The following is a 20,559-nucleotide window of genomic DNA, read 5'->3' on the forward strand; positions in this document are numbered from 1 at the left end:
AAGCATAACAGATTTCTTAACAATAAGGAAACTTTATGTGCACGAACCAAAACACTTGAAAATACCAGATTTTTGCAAAGAGAATACTCAAAACTCGAGATTTGTTAAGCAAAAACATTTACATGATGGCTGGAAAGATAAGACAGAAACATCCATTTTGTTAGTTACAGACCTGTAAATAAAACTGCTTTCGGTGTTAGAATTTGACATCCACCTTAGTTGGGCTCAGCTGGGAAACTACCCTAAATTTCCTCCATACCTGGGTCTGCATTTCTTTCTCGTCCATGTTGAAATCAATAACCAACATGAGTGATGCACAGCACAGCTTTACATTCAAAAGAGCAACTTCATGTGAACAATCCCTGGATTTGACACTGGTTGAACATATGTGCCTAAATGCAGTTTATTTATGAGGCCTGCATTGCAGTCAAGGTGACCTTTTGGAACATGCCACATTTAGCAAGTTTTCAAAGACATTTAGCCTTGATATTCAACATGCAGTCGACTAACCAGATGAGCATCACATTATCCATTAATATGGTCTGAGAAGTATTCCACAGCTTGCCACCTGATGGAACAAACTATGGAGACAAGATGCTTCCACTGTTGTCTCTTGCTGATAGTAGTGAACCCATGACTCGCTGATAGTTACAAATTACTCAACAAAATAATTAAATCAGCTGGGTCTGCTTCAAGTTTTCAACAGATATCAAGAACCTGGAGAGAGAACCAGATCATGATTCTGAATCCTTGGAGCCTAGCATGCAGAAACATGTGTCATGCTTGGTTCATTCCTTTGAAGATAATCAAGAAACATTTATTTTATCAACATATTCTTTGATGGTGGTCCTCTTATTCCCTTCTGAACTCTTGATTCCCACCTCTTGCAAATGGAAAGGAAGGAGCATTGTTCCCTAAAATTAACACAGTTCATCCAAACTCTCATATACCACAATTAACTTGACAAATATATTTTATACACAAATTTTATTGCATGACAATTTTGATGTTTTGAAACAAGTATCTCAGACTGACATCAACAGTCCCTTTTACTCAAATTATTACAAAACATCACTTTCAAAAAAAAAAAAAAGAGTTCAATGGTATAAAATGCAAAAATCTGTTCACTATTAACTAAACATGTTAGAAAATCAATATTCAACATCTTCAATGCTTAATCTGAATTTCAATAACTTAAATTGTTCGATATATACAATGATGACACGAGATGAGATGTGACTGGGAGTTTTACCCTTTAACATTCAACACAGGCACACAATACACTGCTTGGCAGGACAATACGTTTAGTGAACTGCAGCATACAACACTATCATACTAACGCTGGAAGATGAAGACATGGACAAGATGAAGAATGACAGTAAACAGGTTTCATACCATTTTCAGTAACAGTACATCCTCAATAATCTCCTGGGTATATGTTCAGATAAATCTCCACTAGTACCCTGGATGCATCTACGGCTTGCCCAATAATTTTATTACCTCCCTTTGCTGGGTCCACCTACTCACAGTAGCCAATCAGATTAGCCATTACAACCGAGCTTGCCAGTGTCAACAAAGATAGCCGCCGCATCTACGAGTGTTTGCTCGCTGTGCAACTCAGATTTAGGGGAAAACTCATGCAGACAAATTGACAGGTCTGAAACCTTAAAAATATATATGCAAGAACTCCTGCCTCTTTCAGAATACCTCTGCAACAACTGTTGAGAAGTTTAATCCATTAGATAAAAGAAGTGAAAGTGAGTTGTGACAGAAGCCATGTGATTGGTACGCTCAACTTCCCAGTGTAGACACCTGATTGGATAAAATGCCAGCAAAATTGTCGGACTGAGTCGTATATGCATCCAGGGTACTAGTGGAGATATATCAGAACGTATACCCTGGAGACTATCGAGGATGGTAATAGTACAGCAATATCACACCATTTCCAATACCCCTGTGGGGAATTGACTTTGATGTTCAGCGTGATAAGCATATCTTTTACTGCTTGGCTACCTCAACACTTAGTGATTCGTGCATTACTGCCAGGTTTTCTAGGGTGATTTCGACTAAATCTTGAGCAAATTATGTTGTACTTGAATTAAGTACTTGACTACAAGCTATACACATGTTCATAAAAATACAGTGTAGCAAAGTGTTAATTCAACTTCACAGCAATGTAACTTGTAGACATCTGTCATACAATTGTAGGTGCTTCTAAATGTTCACATATTTAAAAATAATTTTCATGACCATTTTGGTGTTTCCACACAAAAAATACCCCCCGAAATGACCCCAAAGTAATGTTAAAAGAGATTTAACCAAGAACTTTGGGTAATATACAAATTTACAACCGATATGAACTGCACCATTTCTTAAAATGACACATCAGTTGACAAGGAATAATTCATTAGTAACTTAGTACTACAAATACAAAAACTGACCTGCAATCAGAAAAATGATGAAAACTGAGGTAACCATGAACCAGGTTATGTAATCAAAACACCACTAGTGACAAGAAACATTGTTAGCTCAAGAAGATATCAACAAGACTAGGAATGTGGAACCTCATCATAGTGAGAGACTTGCTCACATCACAAATTCATCATACAGGTAAGTACCACCATCTGTACCACAGTTAACATCACCTGTGTATGTACAGTACAGTCAATGGTGTGTCAGCTGAGTATATGCATTGTTGGTAAATCCATTACAGCTCACCTCTTTCATAGAGATTGCTGCTCATATAGATGAAATAAGACCCAGAAGATCAGCCTGACTGCAATATGTCCACTAATGTGTCAAAGTAAAGCTGATAACGTCAGCAATGCTGTTGTTTTTCTAAGGCATCCTTTTGAACTGAAGTTGACAGTTATGTTTGAACTGTCTCCATGTCAAATTTTAGCACACTTGATTGAGCATGTCAGTTAAGAGATGGATGACAGGCAATCATGTGGAATTCAGTTCAGCCAGGACTTGTGAGCTAGAAATATTCTGTTGAGGATGAAGTTCAATCTCGGGAGGATCCGGAAGATGGAGTCATGATGCTTGGCTTGCTGGAGGCAGGGCGGATCAATGGTGGGGGCTGTTGTAATATAGTGGCCTTCTGAGGAAGTAACCTGCAAGTTTAACATATGCATTAGAGCAACATACTGATGGAATGCAATAAAGAAGGCAACAGTAATTCCAAAAATCTGATCTCAAAATGCACAAAGTAGAGAATGAAATCCCCTTCCCCAATCCGAGTGGCCCAATTGATTCAAAAATTCTCTCAAATATTGGTTTGAAGCCAATGTAATATTTCAGCTATATGGCGATGGCCTCAACATATTCTGCGATTGCTGTGAGCAATGATCATAACTGTACGACACAAGATTAAATAGGCCTCACCAGCACATCCGTTTTGTCATCTCTTATGACCAACATGTTGGCTGGGTACCAATTCTAAACTGGACTCCCCATTGGGGTTCTCTTCATTAAAATGGATAAGTGTATACTGTTAGTAGTGAGTGTACCTGTGAGTCTGTGACTGTGGGGAGTTGCGGTTATTGACAACTGGTACCGCTGCTGGTGGAGGCTGCTTCAATAGAGGGGGTGGGGCTCCAGATGACGCTGTGTTGTTTATGGTTCCACCATTTGATTGGGCAGCTTCTACTGGCTTATCCACATCCATCTGAAGGACACAAAACATTAACTTGTTAACAAAACTTAGGGGAAAAATATTACCTGCCCTATGATAAACATCACTGTAAGTAAGCATAGCAATTCGGTTGAAGCCCAAGTCTAATACAATGAGCGTAAGCTAATTCATCTACTGAAGTTATATACTGAAAATATTCCTAAAACACAGGTCTGGGCTTGTAGACAAAAGTTTCTGACACAGACTGAGGAACCAGACATTAATTCACTTAATAGCCACATATCAGACTAGCACAGGCTACAATCAGAAAAAATAGCTTATATTTTGCAGCTTCCTCTGTGTGAGATAATAAAAACATGCTTTGCAGATCACTGACAAGTTCATTGGAGACAACGTACCTTTTCTGGTTCTTTCTCCTCTTCCTCTATGTTGGTGGTACTCTCCATCCCATGCTCAGCTTCATATTCTGCCAACACTTCATCCAGGTTGTAGCGCCTCCGGAAATTCACGAAGAAACTACGAACATGTGCTTCTAGTTTGTTCCCAATTACTTCAGCTATTGCTTTGAAATCCTTGCCATACTTCCTCACTCCTGCAATAGAATAAAAATAATGCACATCACAGTTCTTACAGTCATACGAGTAAAGGGAGACAACTCACATGGGACGGTCTATAGAGGGGACATAATCAGCAGATGAAATAATGAGAGTGTGTGTTACAATATTTATAAAATTATAAATTGAAGTTTTCAATGTACCCATACTATGACTAATATTCTGATTGGAATCTCTCCAACAAAGTCCTAGAACTTTTCATAACCAGCAATGTGTTACTATTATCTCTATGACGGTAACTCTGCCCGGGAATATTCTGTATTACTGGTGTGCTGAGCTCACCTTGTACAGCAAGTAGTAATTCCTCATTTGTCCATCTTGCATTGATCTTCTGATTGAGCTGCAATACCAAGCAACATAATTAGCATTGAAAAGGAAGGAACTATAACGCATAGACAACAGGATCTCCACATCAAAACCCAATCGGAGGGATTGAATGTTCAAATATGCCAGTATGCAATATTCCATTCTCATCATTGGGGACTGCTAGAGTTGACTACAATAGCAAGAACATACTGGATCAATAGTCAACAGTTATCATAGTCAGTTCTTGTGACAAGGTGTTAGGGACACTGTTCTAAATACGGGGGATTTGGGTTGTGGATGACAGTTATATTATGTATGAATTAAGTAAACATGGTAATAAATCCTCACCTCTTGAGATTTGAACTTGTCTATTCCATCTGACAGTTTGTGCTTTTGTAAACTTAACATCTGTTTGTTGTTCTGTACCTGAAACAAGTAATGATGTTAGCAACATTGCTTTCTTTAGATTCTTCAACATCCATAAAACAATATTTATACAAAAAGGAATGTCACAATTTGATAAAACAAAGCCCTCGAACTAAAGAGCCACAAAGCTCTATTTCACTTGACCGATGATATAATTAATGATGGTTCACATACTTTGGTTCAAATATCTTTAAGATCCGGGTTAGAATTGGTCTTCAGCAACCCATGCCTGTCGTAAGAGGTGACTAACGGGATTGGGTGGTCAGACTCGCTGACTTTGTTGACACATGTCATCATATCCCAATTGCATAGGTCAATGCTTATGCTGTTGATCACTGGATTGTCTAGTCCAGATTCAATTATTTACAGACCCCCGCTACATAGCTGGAATATTGCTGAGTGCGGCATTAAACAACAATCAGTCAGTCAGTCAAACATCTTTGAGGGGTAAGATAAACTGGTGCTAAAGATCTGGTAAAAAGTCACTCTGGGACCTCGTTAGGACAACAATGTGAGTGAAATAGTGATCCCCTGAAGACACTTGGATCTTCTCATGGTCATTACATTCACACAAAGTTTAAGCCCTGTACCCAGTTTCACATTGATTTGAAAAAGGTAAGATGTCTCCATGAGATGGAACCAGCATGTAAAATTTCAGCTTCATCAGTCGAGCAACTTCAGAGGAGAAAATACTAAAGCGTGGTAAAAGTGCAAAGGCCTGTGTCGTGTTAGAGGGTGTAACAGTCATGTAGCTTTAAAGTAGTCTGTGACATGAAAGAAACCCAGCTTTGAAATGTAGGTCCAAGTAGGACTCCATTTGACACCTAAAGCAAAGGCTGCTTTGGCACTGACCAGCCAAGGGGCAATAACACACAAGTCATATTATAGAGTATGCTGGTTTGCGTGAGCTCGATTTCAAGTCTTCTCTCATATAAAAAAATGTAGGATGGTGAATAGTACCTGGGCCAACCTACAGACAACCTCTACCAAACAACATTGTTTCTTGTTAACATGTCCAAACAATGACTACATAGCTAAAACAGCTGAAATATATCACAATTTCGTATGAGATAACCAATGCAAAAATCCCTGCTTCAAACTAACAATTCCATTCATCTCGGACACATCTGATAGAACTAAATCTAAATCTAAACTGAATCAAAACAAAATTAAACTGCAACAAAATTACCAATAACAAAATAATGTGAAAAAAATAATACTAAAAAAATCATCACTTGCAATTATCCTCAACTACATCTAAAGAACACATGTTCTACATAAGCTTGGCAACAAATAACTGAATGTTGTTAAAGTTTTGCCCACGACAGAAATAGGAGAAAGTGAAGGTATACTGACGATTGTTACCTGTCGTTTGAGTGCGACAAGCTCCGAATCTAGTGACTTGAGTACAGCCTCTGCTTGGGGTGCTGGTCCGTTGACCATCGACATCAGATCATCATATGTCAGATGCATCCCTCGAGGAGGCTTCCGCTTGTGTTTCAGTGGATGTGCTCGGCCTGTGTGTTGACTTTCATGCCGTTTTAAACCTTGTGGCCTCATCACACCTGAACGTCTGTGAGAAAAATAAAAGTGATTTTAATTTTATGTCTTTGTGGCAAAGTTTATCATACAAACGTGGAAATAGTTACTGAGTATGAACATCATAAATGTTTTTCACTCAACCGAGGGTGTGGGGTAACCTAGTGGTCAAAGCGTTAAGCTCATCATCGCTGGAAGACCCGGTTCGATTCCCCACATGGGTACAATGTGTGAAGCTCATTTCTGGTGTCCCCCGCCCGTGATGTTGCTGGAATATTGCAAGCGGGCGTAAAACTAAACTCACTCACTCACTCAGCCGACATCTGCTTAAGCGAGTGCACAAGTGATTTGGTTTTGGCGCCATATTGGGCAATTGAGGGTGAATTTTGGGATTCTTTGTCCCTTTGATTAGCATGTCAGTTACATCACAACATATTGTCTTGGGAGGAAAATCAGAAGGGATGCAGATCCCAAACATTTACCACTTTGGAAGAACCTACATGGGTGTGGTGTTGATACACCAAGAATCAGATCCAGGTGACATTAGGGATTCAAACCTATGAGCACATTATTCTAGCATCGCTAAGGGACACAACTCCACACAGCAAAGTGTGGTGCATCAGGCAACTGGTTGACCAACACCATAATGCTGCAGGAGTAATCAGTCATTACGCACAATTAGCAAAATCAGTTTGTTTTACTGTGTATATAAGGATATATTGGTATGACCTGTGAAGATCTGGGTTAGAATTGGTCTTCAGCAACCCATGCCTATCGTAGGAAGTGATTAAAGGGATCAGGTGGTCAGACTCAGTGACATGGTTTGATGGATATCATTGTATCCCAGTTGTGTAACTTGATGCTCATGATGTCTATCACTGGACTGTTTGGGCCTGACTCGATTATTTACAGATAATCGCTGAAGATTGCTGAGTGCAAACAAACAAACAAATTGCCACAAGCAAACAAACAAAAGTAATCCATACCTCCAATATTGATAGCATATGTTACACAGTGAGCCCTTCGGCGTCACATGCAGCTGGGAGGTCTTCAGCTTGCAGTTCCCACAGTGATCCTTCTCTACTTTCTAAACAAAACAAAATGGCAAAAGAATGGCAAATCAGTAAAACATAAAGGGTTAATAATAGACATATACTCTGTAAGACTGACATAGTGGATAGTAAATTAATATCATAGAGGGACAAGTATTTAGTCTGTACCCAAGAAAACATTGGTATTCAAAGATTTTAACTTTTAGGCTACGCGTTTCGTAGCCCTAGTCTGTAAGAAAACATTGGTATTCAAAGATTTTCACTTTTAGGTAGGTTTCATTAACGCCACTTTTAACACTACTTTACATTGTCCTGGCTTAAGCGGAAAGACAAAATAAAAATTTGGTTTAGTCACGAACTAACTTTGGTGAAACCTGAGCACAGGTAAGGTGCTGACAAACCTAGAGACCTAATCAAGGATGAAAAACAACAATCACAGGATTCTGGAATGATTAAGGGAGACAACTCTTCAAAGTGAATTGCAGCACCAAAGTACCATACGGTTACTCCCCAAGCAGCAAGCAAGGGGTGCAGTCTATGTAGTTTACTGTGCTACACACATGAAAGAAGCTGGAAATACCTACCCCATTCTCTTTGTTATCTGTTTCACTGTCACTCTTACTGCCTTCGTCAGATGCATCACTAGAAGAAGAAATCATAATCATAATTAACTTAACAGAACCATACAGACAGTGATAGTACAACATGGTCTTGAAAGCGTATTGATTACAGGATAATTATGTAAGAAATGCTTCATTCTGGATTTTTTTTGAACAATCAACAGTTATTAGTTTCATTACAGAAATCAAAATGCTATTTTAAGTCTTAAATCCAACCTCATTCAGTAAACAAACCTTTATTAAAAATGAGCTCTTCACAACATATAAGTTCTAAACACCAAATGGATTTGCGTGTTTCTTGGGTCCATTATTACAACAGCAGTATGTGAGTTAATAAATAATAAAATCATGTTACGGCTAGTAAGCTCAGCCAGTAAAAGTCAATATAACATGAATATCTACTGGAAGTCTCAATTGTTTTGGGCACCAACAGTAATAAAGGCCCAGTACTCACCTGTCCCCATCCCTCTGACTGGCTAGCTTCTTCGCCTGGCGATCCATTAGACTGGTTCGTGACCGTGTCTTCTTCCATGAGTAATAGTATTTCACCAGACTGGCTATAGACTTGTCAGGCAGCTGCAACAGAGCATCTTCTATACACAGCACATCACCATACACATACAACACTTAGTATACAACATTTCTGTGTATAAAACACAACATCTCCAATCAGATCTACCAGCAGTTGCCTATTCCAGCCTTCTAGCAACAGATCATCAAAAAAGATGGACTTGGTGGGCAGACTCACTTGTTAGGTTGTACCCGGACAATACAAATGGTTGCTTACAGTACTGATCACTGGATTGTCTGGTCCAGATCTGGTTAAATACAGATCATATAGCTGGATTCATATAGCTTAATATTGCTGAGTGGGGCATTTAAAGACAAACAAACATATTCCTCTTCCACAGGCACAAGTACATATCTGTCAAGGTATGTCGTCTGCCTATTTGGGTAAGATATCATTCATACTGCACTTTCTGCTAGTACATACTGAAATATTCCCGCTACTTTCTAAAGTTAAGTTTGGAAGAAACGGTAACCCTGACTTACCATCTGCCGTATCCGATGAAAACTTTTCCCATGAAAACTAAATGCTTGCTCAAAAAGTACTTTGTCTTCTACTGTCCATTCATCAGGAAAGGGTGTGAAGTTTGCCAGATCGGAGAGAGCCCTCTCAACATTGTGTTTGTGCCAGAACAGCATGCCGAGGGCCTGTAACAACAAAAATACCTATTTCAAACAAACCTTTCTTGATAAACCAAGGAAACTAGGAGCAGATGAGCAGATCCTGGTATCTGTCATGTGTCATGTTATCAGCACTGTGCTACCTAGATTACCATGCTGTCAACCCTGTACCTCTGCCACAACCAGCAAGATGTCACCATTTGCCATGGTTACTGGTGTTGGGAATTGGTTGAAATCTCACAATTGATGATTGTTTCATTACCAACGAACAATCATCGAAATAAATTGGTTAGCGTCGTTTTTCAGATTTTCCTATCCAGGTTGTTATTGCAGATATTTATAACATGATGCAACTTGCTACTTTAAAGTGATGACTAATATATCATGAACATAAACTTCCCGAGAAGTCTTCAAGAGATATTCAGTCATGGCTTTTCAGTTAGTGAAGTGAGTTTTCTAAGAATTAAACACGTTTTCATGCCCTGACAACTTCAACGATATGTTCCATTGTCAAGTATTTCAAAGACTAAAACAGTAGTTCCAAAATCATTTATGTTCGATTATGAGAAAATGTGATCGATTGCTTGGTTGTTTGGTCACTGCGACCAATCTTCGATTATTTCAATTAATCGGACCACCACTACTGGTTACCACAGTCAATTTAAGAAATTATACATGTTTTGGATCTGTTTCAAGGTTTGAAAGGTCCACACTTTAGACAAACATGTCATGAAATGAGTAGGTCTCATTAAGTAAATAACCTAAAAAATTGAAACCTGTTTCAATTTGAGCATTTACCCTTTGTTTACATTGTACGTCAGTTTGATCATGTAGAGGTCTAAAAATATATTGAAGCTTAAGCAGCATCTCCATATAATTATGCAAAACAAGATGCAAGAGGCTTACATAAGGTCAGTCTGTCCTGACTCCAGAATATGCATGTTTGTTGACAAAAAAGTCGGTCACATAATGTGAAAATGAGTTTGTGGCAGTGGTGTACGGCGGAGTCATCACTGTACCTGAGTGTGGTGTTAACAGCTGTGATGGATCATAGCTGTCGTAATCATAGCTACAAATTGAAACTATTTGTACTAAACAAGATTTGTGCATGATTTTCATAAATATATTGAATGTAAAATATGCTCTACACATGTACAATATGATTCATCTTAATCTGGATTATAGCTTTGTTCCCTTCAGATGAAACAAGAGTCATCAGAAGATGTCAAATCCCCCCGGACCACACATATTTGAAGATAAAAATCATCTGACAGTTACTTAAAGTCCAACTCATTTTTTTTAAGATTAAGTTCAAAACGTTTCCATGGAAACAGAAAAATAAAAATGCCAAAATTCTGCAAATAACAAAAGGCATCACTTTGGGATATGCCTCATATATATACCAAGTTTTGCTGAAATTATTGAAAGATTTTTGAGTTGTGCTCTGGAAACGAAACCCACCCCTCCCTTTTGAGACTAAGTCTGAATCATTTCCATGGAAACAGAAAAATAAAAATGACAAAATTCTGTAAATAGCAAAAGGTACTGACTTTGGGCATGTTAAACAATGTTAAAAAGAGATTTGAGGAACTGTAGTGATTAAGGCTGTAACGATTCACTCGCATATTCGGTGAATCGAACCGTAGCCCTTCATGAATTCAATTCATTATTCGTGGTCATAAGAACCGAATATTCATGAATATTTACAATTTTTATAAGGGAGTGTGTTTTACTTGAACCCTATGTCCTTTTTCAAAACGAAATATGCAAGAATGCAATATGTACTAGCCTTGTAGTAGCCCAAGTCATGTTAGTTTGCCCAGGCTGCACATGTTACTATCAACTATAACTATTACATACAAAATTTGAGTGTCATGTGATGACTGGATATTGCTGACACAAATTAACACTGTCAACATTGGCATTCAATATTGTGCATCAATCATTTAACTACAATATTGTATTCATGAATAATTATTCGTATTCGTTACCTAATATTCATGATACGTATCATATTCGCAACATAGTGTATTCGTTACAGTCCTAGTAGTGATGATATTTGACTGACTGTAGTGAAAATTGTACGGCAGTGAGGTTGTCAATAATTGATATCTTATTTTATTCAGTTCCATCTGAAGTATAAATTACGCTCAGAACACTTTCTAATCAGAATGATAAATCTGCACTCAAGCTTCATTCATAATAAATAATATTAGGGAGCGCGCTAGTTAAACACTGAATTATTGAAAACTGGCATTAAAGTATTTGAAAAGAAATATTCCAAAAATGTCTGTACCGCAGCAACTGCCCACAGCACTTACCTGTTCTGTGTTGTAGCCGTGCTTTTCTTTGGCAATGTTGATGTATTCATCAACTGCAAGACATGAATCATCAGGATCATTGATATATCATCCCCACACAAAACTATGTAACAACTATTGATAGCTCTAGGGGATACCACAAATTGCACCTGAGCTACTGTGATTCCTTTTCAATTCCAGGTGGAGAAAATGATATAAAATGGGTTTAACAGTGAGTCAAACATTATTGTATTTATATAGTAATTGCATGCATGTCTGTGTGGCTATTTGTGCTAGTCAAAACTTCTATAGTTCGATAGTCCTAGCCATCTGACATAAAATATCACAATTCAAAATGGCTGCCCTACTCTGACACAGCTCACTGAGCCAAACATTTTCCCCTCAATGACAAGCTCACGACAGGGTAACAATAATGCACTATAGGGAATTAAGTCTAATATCACCATTAATGTGCGTAACATCCATATTTGTGTTTTAACAAGGACTGTAATATCATCCCAGTACACTGAAACATGCTTTTCAACAACTGAATAGTTTTTCTGTGTTCGAGAACATTTTGTTGTCCTTTATGTCATTTTTTAAATCAACACAGATTCCTTCACATATGGAAACAGGAAATTAATGTTTCCTTTTGAAATTGATTAACAGAAAGTCAGAAATGCAGAAGTAATTTTTCTGTCATGTGGTTATCTCCCTTTGATTCATGGCTACAAAATTTTGGCAACTGGCCAAATGGGGTAATATTCCATTTAGTATGTAGACATCTGTATTGCAATACACTGCAATACAATATTTTCAAATATACAGACCCAGTAACTACCCTGTATCAGTGTATGTGCACATGCCAAGGGATGTAGAATCAGATTTAGAAGAAACAAGTTGGTTAGCATCCCTTAACTCAACAGGTGTTATCTATATCGACTCAGACAGGGTTGCTCAGACCATGAACCTGTTACAAATGAACACGACAAGAAAATGAGAACTTGAGCCTACCAGTTCCATGTTTCCATTACAATAATAAGGAAATCTGAAAACAAATCAAACATAAACTTACCTTTTATTTCAGGCAAGTCTCCAGTAGGTGCCCACACCAACATGGCTTCAATTCTAGATTCTGTCCGCATCTCTGAAATAGAAAAACAGTTCACACTATTCATCCAAACAATTCTCCACAACAGCACAAAATCTGTTCATCAGATTAATACAATTGCCAGGGAACCCACCTGAAATAACAAGAAATAATTTCTGAGCAAAATCCTTCGATGGACATTTCCAACAATACTCATCCAGAAAGTTGGGCTTTTCCTTAGGCCTAACACGGTTTCATTGCATTCGTACATGACTGGAAATTCAAGCAAAATTGACTAAATGAACAAAAGATAACTTAACACTGCTGACAGCAATATGGCAGCAGTCAGTAAAATATAATCTCACATGACAAGAAATGCCAATATCAATCTTTGGGTACTTCCAGGGAGACAACTGTGTCTACACCACATAGTGTCAGAACCATCCACATGAGCAGTTATTGTACAACAATACAAATAAATCATTTGTATTTTACAAAAATCCGATATTTTCAAACTGAATTTTTTGTTAAGTCATACATGATCAAAAGACCTGTCAGACTGTTGGACCAATAACATGATTGAACATGGCCGCCATCAGATAGTGTGAGACATCTCACCCCTATCACTTTCATTCCAGACCTATTGTCCAGGATTTTATGGTACTTTAGCACAGCTCATAATGGAGATGATTCAAAATGATAGGCAAATGATTGTGAACCCAATGACCCCTGAAACCCTGTACAAAATTCTGGCAGTAAATTCATATCATATTTATGCTAAACAATTCCATTTGTGGGTCTACACAATTATGTACAGCTGGTAACCTTGCATGTATCAGGAAACACCAGTTTGACATTGTGAAAACAACCAATTGCCTAGTAATTATTGAACTTTTGTCATACCTATTAAATGATATTTTGTCATCTCTGCCAAAGAATCCACTTTCAATACTGCTGTTTATGTCTTAGGCTAACAGCTGTTGGCCTAAGACAGCTGTTAGCCTAAGACAATTGTTGGTAAAAAGAACTTGAAAACCATTGACTAACACTAACAGTCAGGCTTTCAGGTTTAGTTCTTTGATAAGGAACCAGCTGTCTCCTAAGAAGTCATGTGTTTAAGCCATAGTAAAATTAAAGTTGAAAAATCCATTTATATAAAGCCTGTTTGTAGGAATCCAACAGTTTGAAATGAAGACTGGTTGAATTATGTCTAATGGGTATTTGAATTGAATTATTTTAGGGACACTTGACTTTTCTTAAAGGTGATAACAGATTTAAATATATGTCTTACGTTTCAGTAGAACTTTTTCTGTTAATTACCTGCTGCTGTGCATCTTTCAAACATAATCTACATCTTCATTCCATAGTTAACAAGTCACAATCTGCGACTTCAACCCCTTAGTCTGAAGCCGAAGACCAACATAATTCAGTTCAGACTAACAACATCAGCTCATAAAATACTGTATGACACTGAAACATACTAAAAATAATGCCAAGAGCCATATTTGAGCTGGCAGTCTCAAAAGCTCTATTAGGCAGAGACTGAAGTCATAACATATACCGGTATACTGGACAAAAATAGTTAGGGATATATGTAAATTTTGAAATTATGAATGATCTATTTTTTCATTGACACACTGATAAAATATCAATCATAAAATACCAATATCCCTAACTTATTTTGTCCAGTATAGTTGCAGAGGTTTCAGAGAACACACTCTCTGCATTTTGCATATGAATCCTTATAAAAACCCAAACAGTATAATGCGGATATTAAACATTTATATAGACAGCATTGGTTTGTTTTTAGTTTATTGTTATCAGGCTGGGACAGGAACACTCAATGGAAGGAACCACTTTAGCAGAGTTTAGACTGTTGATGATAAATCAATGTATTCTTTGGATCATTATAGCTGTCTGCAATCCTTTAACAAGGCCTGGTGGCAACTGATGAAATAAGACTGTCCATTTTATTCATATGCTAAATGTGATCATCACTTGACTTATGACATGATTATAAATCTGTGGTATGCCATGATCGTGACCCACTGACCTACACAAGGCAAACACATTTAATATATGTTTCTGATTATCCATGTATTGTTTATATTTTTGGGAGGCATTAGTATAGATTTGGTTTGCTTCACTTTAGATAAACTGGCAATTTTCTTCTGGCCAAATAAAAAATATGTTGTGGTTCCGATAAAACCTCTTTAAAATTTAGGGTAGGTAGGTCTGATTTTAAAAACATTTTTCTTTAGAAGTAAAGTACAAGCTAATAACACATTTATCAATGAGTATCAATGGTCATCATGTCGACTTTCTCTATCAGCATGACCTATGTCCGTCGGTGCCCGGGAAAAAACAATGGTATCTGAAAGCTTATTTATTCATACCGAAAAAAATAGGGTCAGCACCAGAATTCAAGGGTCGGCCGGGTAATCGGAACCACAACATTTTATTAGGCCTCATTTGAAAGAAGGATTTTACTGAGATACTTCAACTATCCTTTATACATATACAAGAACAACACATATAATAAACAAAATAAAATAACCTGTTTGGTATTTTGTTTTAAAATAACTTTTTTCCCTATTCAAAACTCTCACAGATCCAGAAACTTTTGCACTTTCAAAATAGCAGAGGGTACCTCATAACAATACTGTGACTCTATGAAATGTTTATAATAAGTAACTGATTTTGATCTTGAGATGACTGACGGACTGAGTTTGGTTTTACGCCGCTTTTAGCAATATTCCAGCAATATCACGGCAGGGGACACCAGAAATGGGCTTCACACATTGTACCCATTTGGGGATTCAAACCCGGGTCTTCGGTGTGACGAACCAACGCTTTAACCACTGGGCTACCCCACCGGCCCGATCTCGAGATGAAGGCTTCAAACACCAACAGACACATATTCAACCAGAACACAGTGCTTCTGTTTTCAAGCTGCTGTCTAACATCATTGTCCATGTGTTCTTACAGTTCTGCTTAATACCGAGCACTGAACACAGAAAACACGGAATCAAGAATGATTGCCATTGATCTAGAAGTTATGGATATCGTGTCACGTCCATAATGCCAGCAGTCACCTATCACCATGGCCGTTATCAAGATCAATACACCTGCAGCTGTCCTAACCCCCTGTTTAACAATTCTATCAACATGGGGTTAGCCAATTTTACTCTTGAAATAATTGTGGTAATAAATGTTGTTTTTTTAATATTATTTAAACATCTCATCTGAAAATCTACTTAGTACCTATATCAGCTGAAGAAGGATAACAGTACATAGATGAGCAACTTCTTTGTTGCAGTGAGAGCACGTTTCAGTGTAGGTTTTAACACTGTTACAGGGGTGGAAATAACCCATTGCCCCACGCCCGAGTCCAGTGTTTTTTTCTGTCGGGCAAGCAAATTTGTATATCACACTGTACCGGTGTCCAGTTGAATTTCCAATGTTAATTATGTTGTTTATTTGTAAAAATCAACAAGAAAATGAACGGTATAGTGGAAAAATTATCAGGGCAAGTGATTTTTCATGTGCCACTGTTCCGGAGTACACTAGCAATTTTAAAGTTATTTCCATCCCTGTGTTACCAAGCAAGTTATCAAGATGAACAGCATGAGGATGGAGAAGCATATATACAAGTCTGAGGAGATGTTTGTACAGTACAAAAGGAATAACACTGCAATAAAGAAGTTGTTCATCCATATATTGTTATCCTTCCTTACTGCTCCAACTTCTAAATCATGCCTCTCAAAGGTTATATCAGCTGATACTAAGAGCTTCATATACAAAGGTTGTACCAGGGTTAGACATGCCACTACTCCTTCATTTCAAGACTTGTAAAATTCAGATGGACAAATTGTTTTTCCCCCTAAAATCTGGCCCTTTTACATAGACCATTAGTCCATAATGAGCTGCAGACTATTTACATTTACCTATGGTGTCAACCCCAGATCAGTTACATTCACCCATGGTGTCAACCCGAGATAAGTGATTCTGTAACACTTCCATTTATGTTTTCAATTTGTTGGTAAAATTTTGTATGCAAACATCCATATTGTGACTCATTATGAAATACAATATACACATCACCACACAACCATATGTAATGCCATAACTACAATATATATTCTTCTGGTCTTAATTACATAAGCTGTTCATTATTATGCTTTCCAAGAGGAAATATAATGACACACTTTCAACTTAATCACACGCACGTAGGCATGCACGCACGCACACACACGTATGTGTTTCCCGATTTTCATTTGTGAGACACATCCATTGCCAATCAGTGACTAGAATTGGCAACTTTGAAAATCTTAAAGCATTGCATCACTACTTTCTACTGTGAAAAGAAATTCACACGCACATCATCATTATCAAATTACTTGCAGATTATTTTAAATTAATATATATATATGCTTGAATAAATGTATAAATGTGTTTATTACATGAGAATAACAATAGGAGTATTCAAAGTATGCATCACAAGGATTCTGTTGGAGATTGACTGACTGACTGACTGAGTTTGGTTTTACGCCGCTTTTAACAATATTCCAGCAATATCACGGCGGGGGACACCAGAAATGGGCTTCACTCATTGTACCCATGTGCGGATTCGAACCCGGGTCTTCGGAGTGATGAGCCAACGCTTTAACCACTAGACTACCCCACCGCCCCCTGTTGGAGACAAAATGGCATCTGGACATGTTCATAGTTACATCAACATTGACATTCCTAATTTGAAAGACAACCATAAGAAATACTACAGAATCTGTAGAAGCTCAAAAGGTTCATTTAGAATTATAAATATGTTATTAACCATGATGCATCAAGAAACAATTAATATATCGTAATACATGTACATTGATGTATCATGGGCCTCATCTTGGGATACAATACTGTATCGCTGGAGTTACAACACAACGAACCAGTCTGAAATCTTGAATGATGAAATATATGTTGACATAGGAAACAGTGCTTCATAGAAACAGGATACGACCACTAGTCGGCTAGTTCAAAACCAGTAACGCTCTAGACCAACTGGTCACTTTATCCCAACATCAAATTATTTTATGCCAAACACTGGTCTGAACTGTGTGGGAAACTAGTGGGACATGACCAAAGGCATCTATTTCTGGTTTCATCATACACACATGTACAATATAATTAAAAAATACATATGAATATGTCTGCTTAAGTGTCCAAAATGAATTCACTGTCACATCTAAATAAAAAAATGGAAAACAACCCATGAAGCAGAATACTTCAAGTGTAACTTCCTGATATTTTCACTGAAAGGTTAATACCATATTTCCACTGATTGACCTTTGCCACATTATCAAGATAACTACGATATAGGATACAACAGCAACAGGTTTGATCACACAATGCCATATTTGGGATGACACTTTCTTAGTAAAGTACAAATTCTAGTACTTTGGGGTTGAGTCCCATCCGGATTCCAACCACACCCTCAGAGTCAGGCGCCTAATCGCCAGGACACAAAGTCAGCCACCTAACCTGCTCAGCCACCACGACTTCCACAGGTTTGCAAAAATACCAGACTGCCATTTACTTCTTGATCTCTTGTCTGGCATGTAGGACCAAAGTTCCAAACTAATTAATGCCTAGTAATATTGATAGTTTCAACAAAGCAACTGAAAACTATTATCATTAATACTGAATAGTGATAATAATGATGTGCACATTTTTTATTCAGGGCCTGTTATTCAAGTAATCTTGACAGGCATACTAAATACTCATTTTGTTCAGAAATTGTTACGACACCCCATTATAGGGGGGACAAAATTTCAGGGGCACAAAATCAAACATGAATGTCATGAGGGGTTCTTGTCATAACCCCAGTGGTAAAAGTCAAAAGATTCAGTACTATATACTAGCATTTCTATGATCGTGTGATGGGTTTTTAAAGATAAAAACATCTGCCGTTGTCTTCATTATCGCATGAACAATTGTAAAACATGTCACTAACTTATATAACATTAGTTTATGCTAAAAACAAGCCATTATTCAGAAATTTACAAAGTCTGAGTGATGCAAAACCTCTCCATATTAACCTGAGTGAGCGTTTCGGTCCAAAAACATATAATGTCCAAAAACCTATGATCTGATGATAAATGACAGTCACAGCTTTAAAAAAGTTTAACTTCATGAATAGCCTTGAAATAGGCTGAAAGATAGGCTTGTGCATCATTTTGCATATATGAATGTTTTAGTGATAAGTGTATTTTCTATGATAATGGCCTACCTCAGGTCAAGGATGCTGACCCTTTGCTGTTCATAGTATTGAAATAAAATTATGAAACTGGGTCAAGATTGGGTCAAACTCAGTACCACTCATTGAAGAACATGTATACATAGTTACCTTAAAATTGTCATTTAGTGTTCAGTAATAGTAATACTTGATATTTATAATGATGGCCTGCTTCAGGTCAAGGTTGCTCACTTCGACTCCTCCCTCCCTGACCCCCCACCAAAATAATAAAAATAGGGTCCTCATAAAATGAAAGAGATTAAAATTCTCCTCAATATTAGATCATCTAGGCTATCTGATCATGTTTGAAGATGTATGTGTTCAGACAATAACGGATATGTTACTCAGGCTTCAAACAATGACTGTCTGATGTTTTCAGTGAAATATAAAATAATTTCACGATTGTACCAGGTGTAGCTTTAATTTTTGAATTAAACAATTCTCTATTTCCAATGGGAATCTCCTATTTTGCATTTGGATCGCATGGCTTTTTTCATTACACCTTCCCTAAAATGTGTAATTAGGTCAAAAGGGGCTTACCTGGACACATATCCGGAACAACAGCTTGGTATTCCTCTCCAATTCGCATTCCATTTTCTGAAAATAAATAGATCACACTAAAGTGGAGAGTCTGATAGCATTTCAAGTTCAATTTCCGAAATGAATTAAAACATAATTCTCTGGGTCAACGTCAAGGGACTTACCATGATCAGAATCGTCCCCGCTGCTATCGTCAGAATGAGGGCTCGCACCTCGCGAACGACGACCATTGCGAAAATCCTCCGAATTTCTATTCGCCATCACCATCTCTATATTTTGGAGAGCTTTAGAAGCTTTTCTCCGGGTTCGAAGATGTATTCGTTCAATTTTGACGACTTTACACACGCAAACGTTTGCACTTAACAATATAGACACCTTTCGTCCATGCAACACAGGGTTGGAGTGCTGGATAATGTAGTCCCTAGGTGAAAAAACTGCATAAAGTAAAGTCAAGCATCAATAGGACAAAAAATGTATAAATAACCATTAAGCAAAGTATTTCAGAGCCTCGTGTATGTCCTCAGCCCAAAACGAAACGTCTATAACATGTTTGAACGGAAACACTGCGCAATGATACATGTCAAGTTTGCTCTTCCGTACTATTCTCCCAAAGGCGATACATCGAAATCGGGTTAGTTTATTGCCCATTGCAAGGAAACCTCAGTGGCCACATTTCGTGAACGATCACGCAATATAACCGATTATATTGTTTCTAAATGCTTACAAATAAGATAGTATGGCGACTTTGGCCAGATACCGAGTCAGGGATTGACACAAGGGGTCAGTTTAGTATATGAGAACGACATGGGCTTCCATACTTCTTGCCAAGAGCCTGTTATGTGGACCAATATTTCTCTATAACACCATGTAAAGCAATATTCGGCACACACACATTACGATAAAAGAAAGACGTGTGTGATCCCTCGTCTCTGTAGACCAATAAACAACGTGTGTGTTA

General features: G+C 37.6%; 1 protein-coding gene across 2 annotated transcripts; it reads right to left on the reverse strand.

The window, feature by feature from the left end:
- Positions 1-972: 972 nt before the first annotated feature.
- Positions 973-20,133, reverse strand: LOC124289814 (REST corepressor 1-like). Of its 2 annotated transcripts, none has more exons than XM_046726480.1 (14): positions 19,766-20,133; positions 19,602-19,658; positions 12,758-12,829; positions 11,704-11,756; positions 9,248-9,409; positions 8,649-8,770; positions 8,159-8,216; positions 7,509-7,609; positions 6,340-6,556; positions 4,906-4,983; positions 4,534-4,591; positions 4,036-4,229; positions 3,513-3,670; positions 973-3,116 (listed from the first exon to the last, which is right to left on the reverse strand). In XM_046726480.1, exons 1-14 carry the CDS (start codon positions 19,866-19,868, stop codon positions 3,008-3,010), a joined length of 1,542 nt encoding a protein of 513 aa, XP_046582436.1. In that variant the 5' UTR covers positions 19,869-20,133; the 3' UTR covers positions 973-3,007. The 2 variants fall into 2 exon arrangements, with proteins under 2 accessions (XP_046582436.1, XP_046582437.1); XM_046726481.1 differs by having other exon boundaries at positions 6,349-6,556; positions 19,766-20,132.
- Between the last annotated feature and the right edge of the window lie 426 nt (positions 20,134-20,559).

Source organism: Haliotis rubra, unplaced genomic scaffold (genome assembly GCF_003918875.1).
Source record: "Haliotis rubra isolate DU_JTF1 unplaced genomic scaffold, ASM391887v1 Scf45, whole genome shotgun sequence".
NCBI classification, from domain to species: domain Eukaryota; kingdom Metazoa; phylum Mollusca; class Gastropoda; order Lepetellida; family Haliotidae; genus Haliotis; species Haliotis rubra.

Coding starts and splice junctions, on each gene's coding strand:
- LOC124289814 (XM_046726480.1), bottom strand. CDS start 19,868: ATGGTGATGGCGAATAGAAATTCGGAGGATTTTCGCAATGGTCGTCGT. Junction 19,659..19,765: donor CGGGGACGATTCTGATCATG/GTAAGTCCCTTG, acceptor ATTTATTTTCAG/AAAATGGAATGCGAATTGGA. Junction 8,217..8,648: donor AGTCAGAGGGATGGGGACAG/GTGAGTACTGGG, acceptor TTCTTCTTCTAG/TGATGCATCTGACGAAGGCA.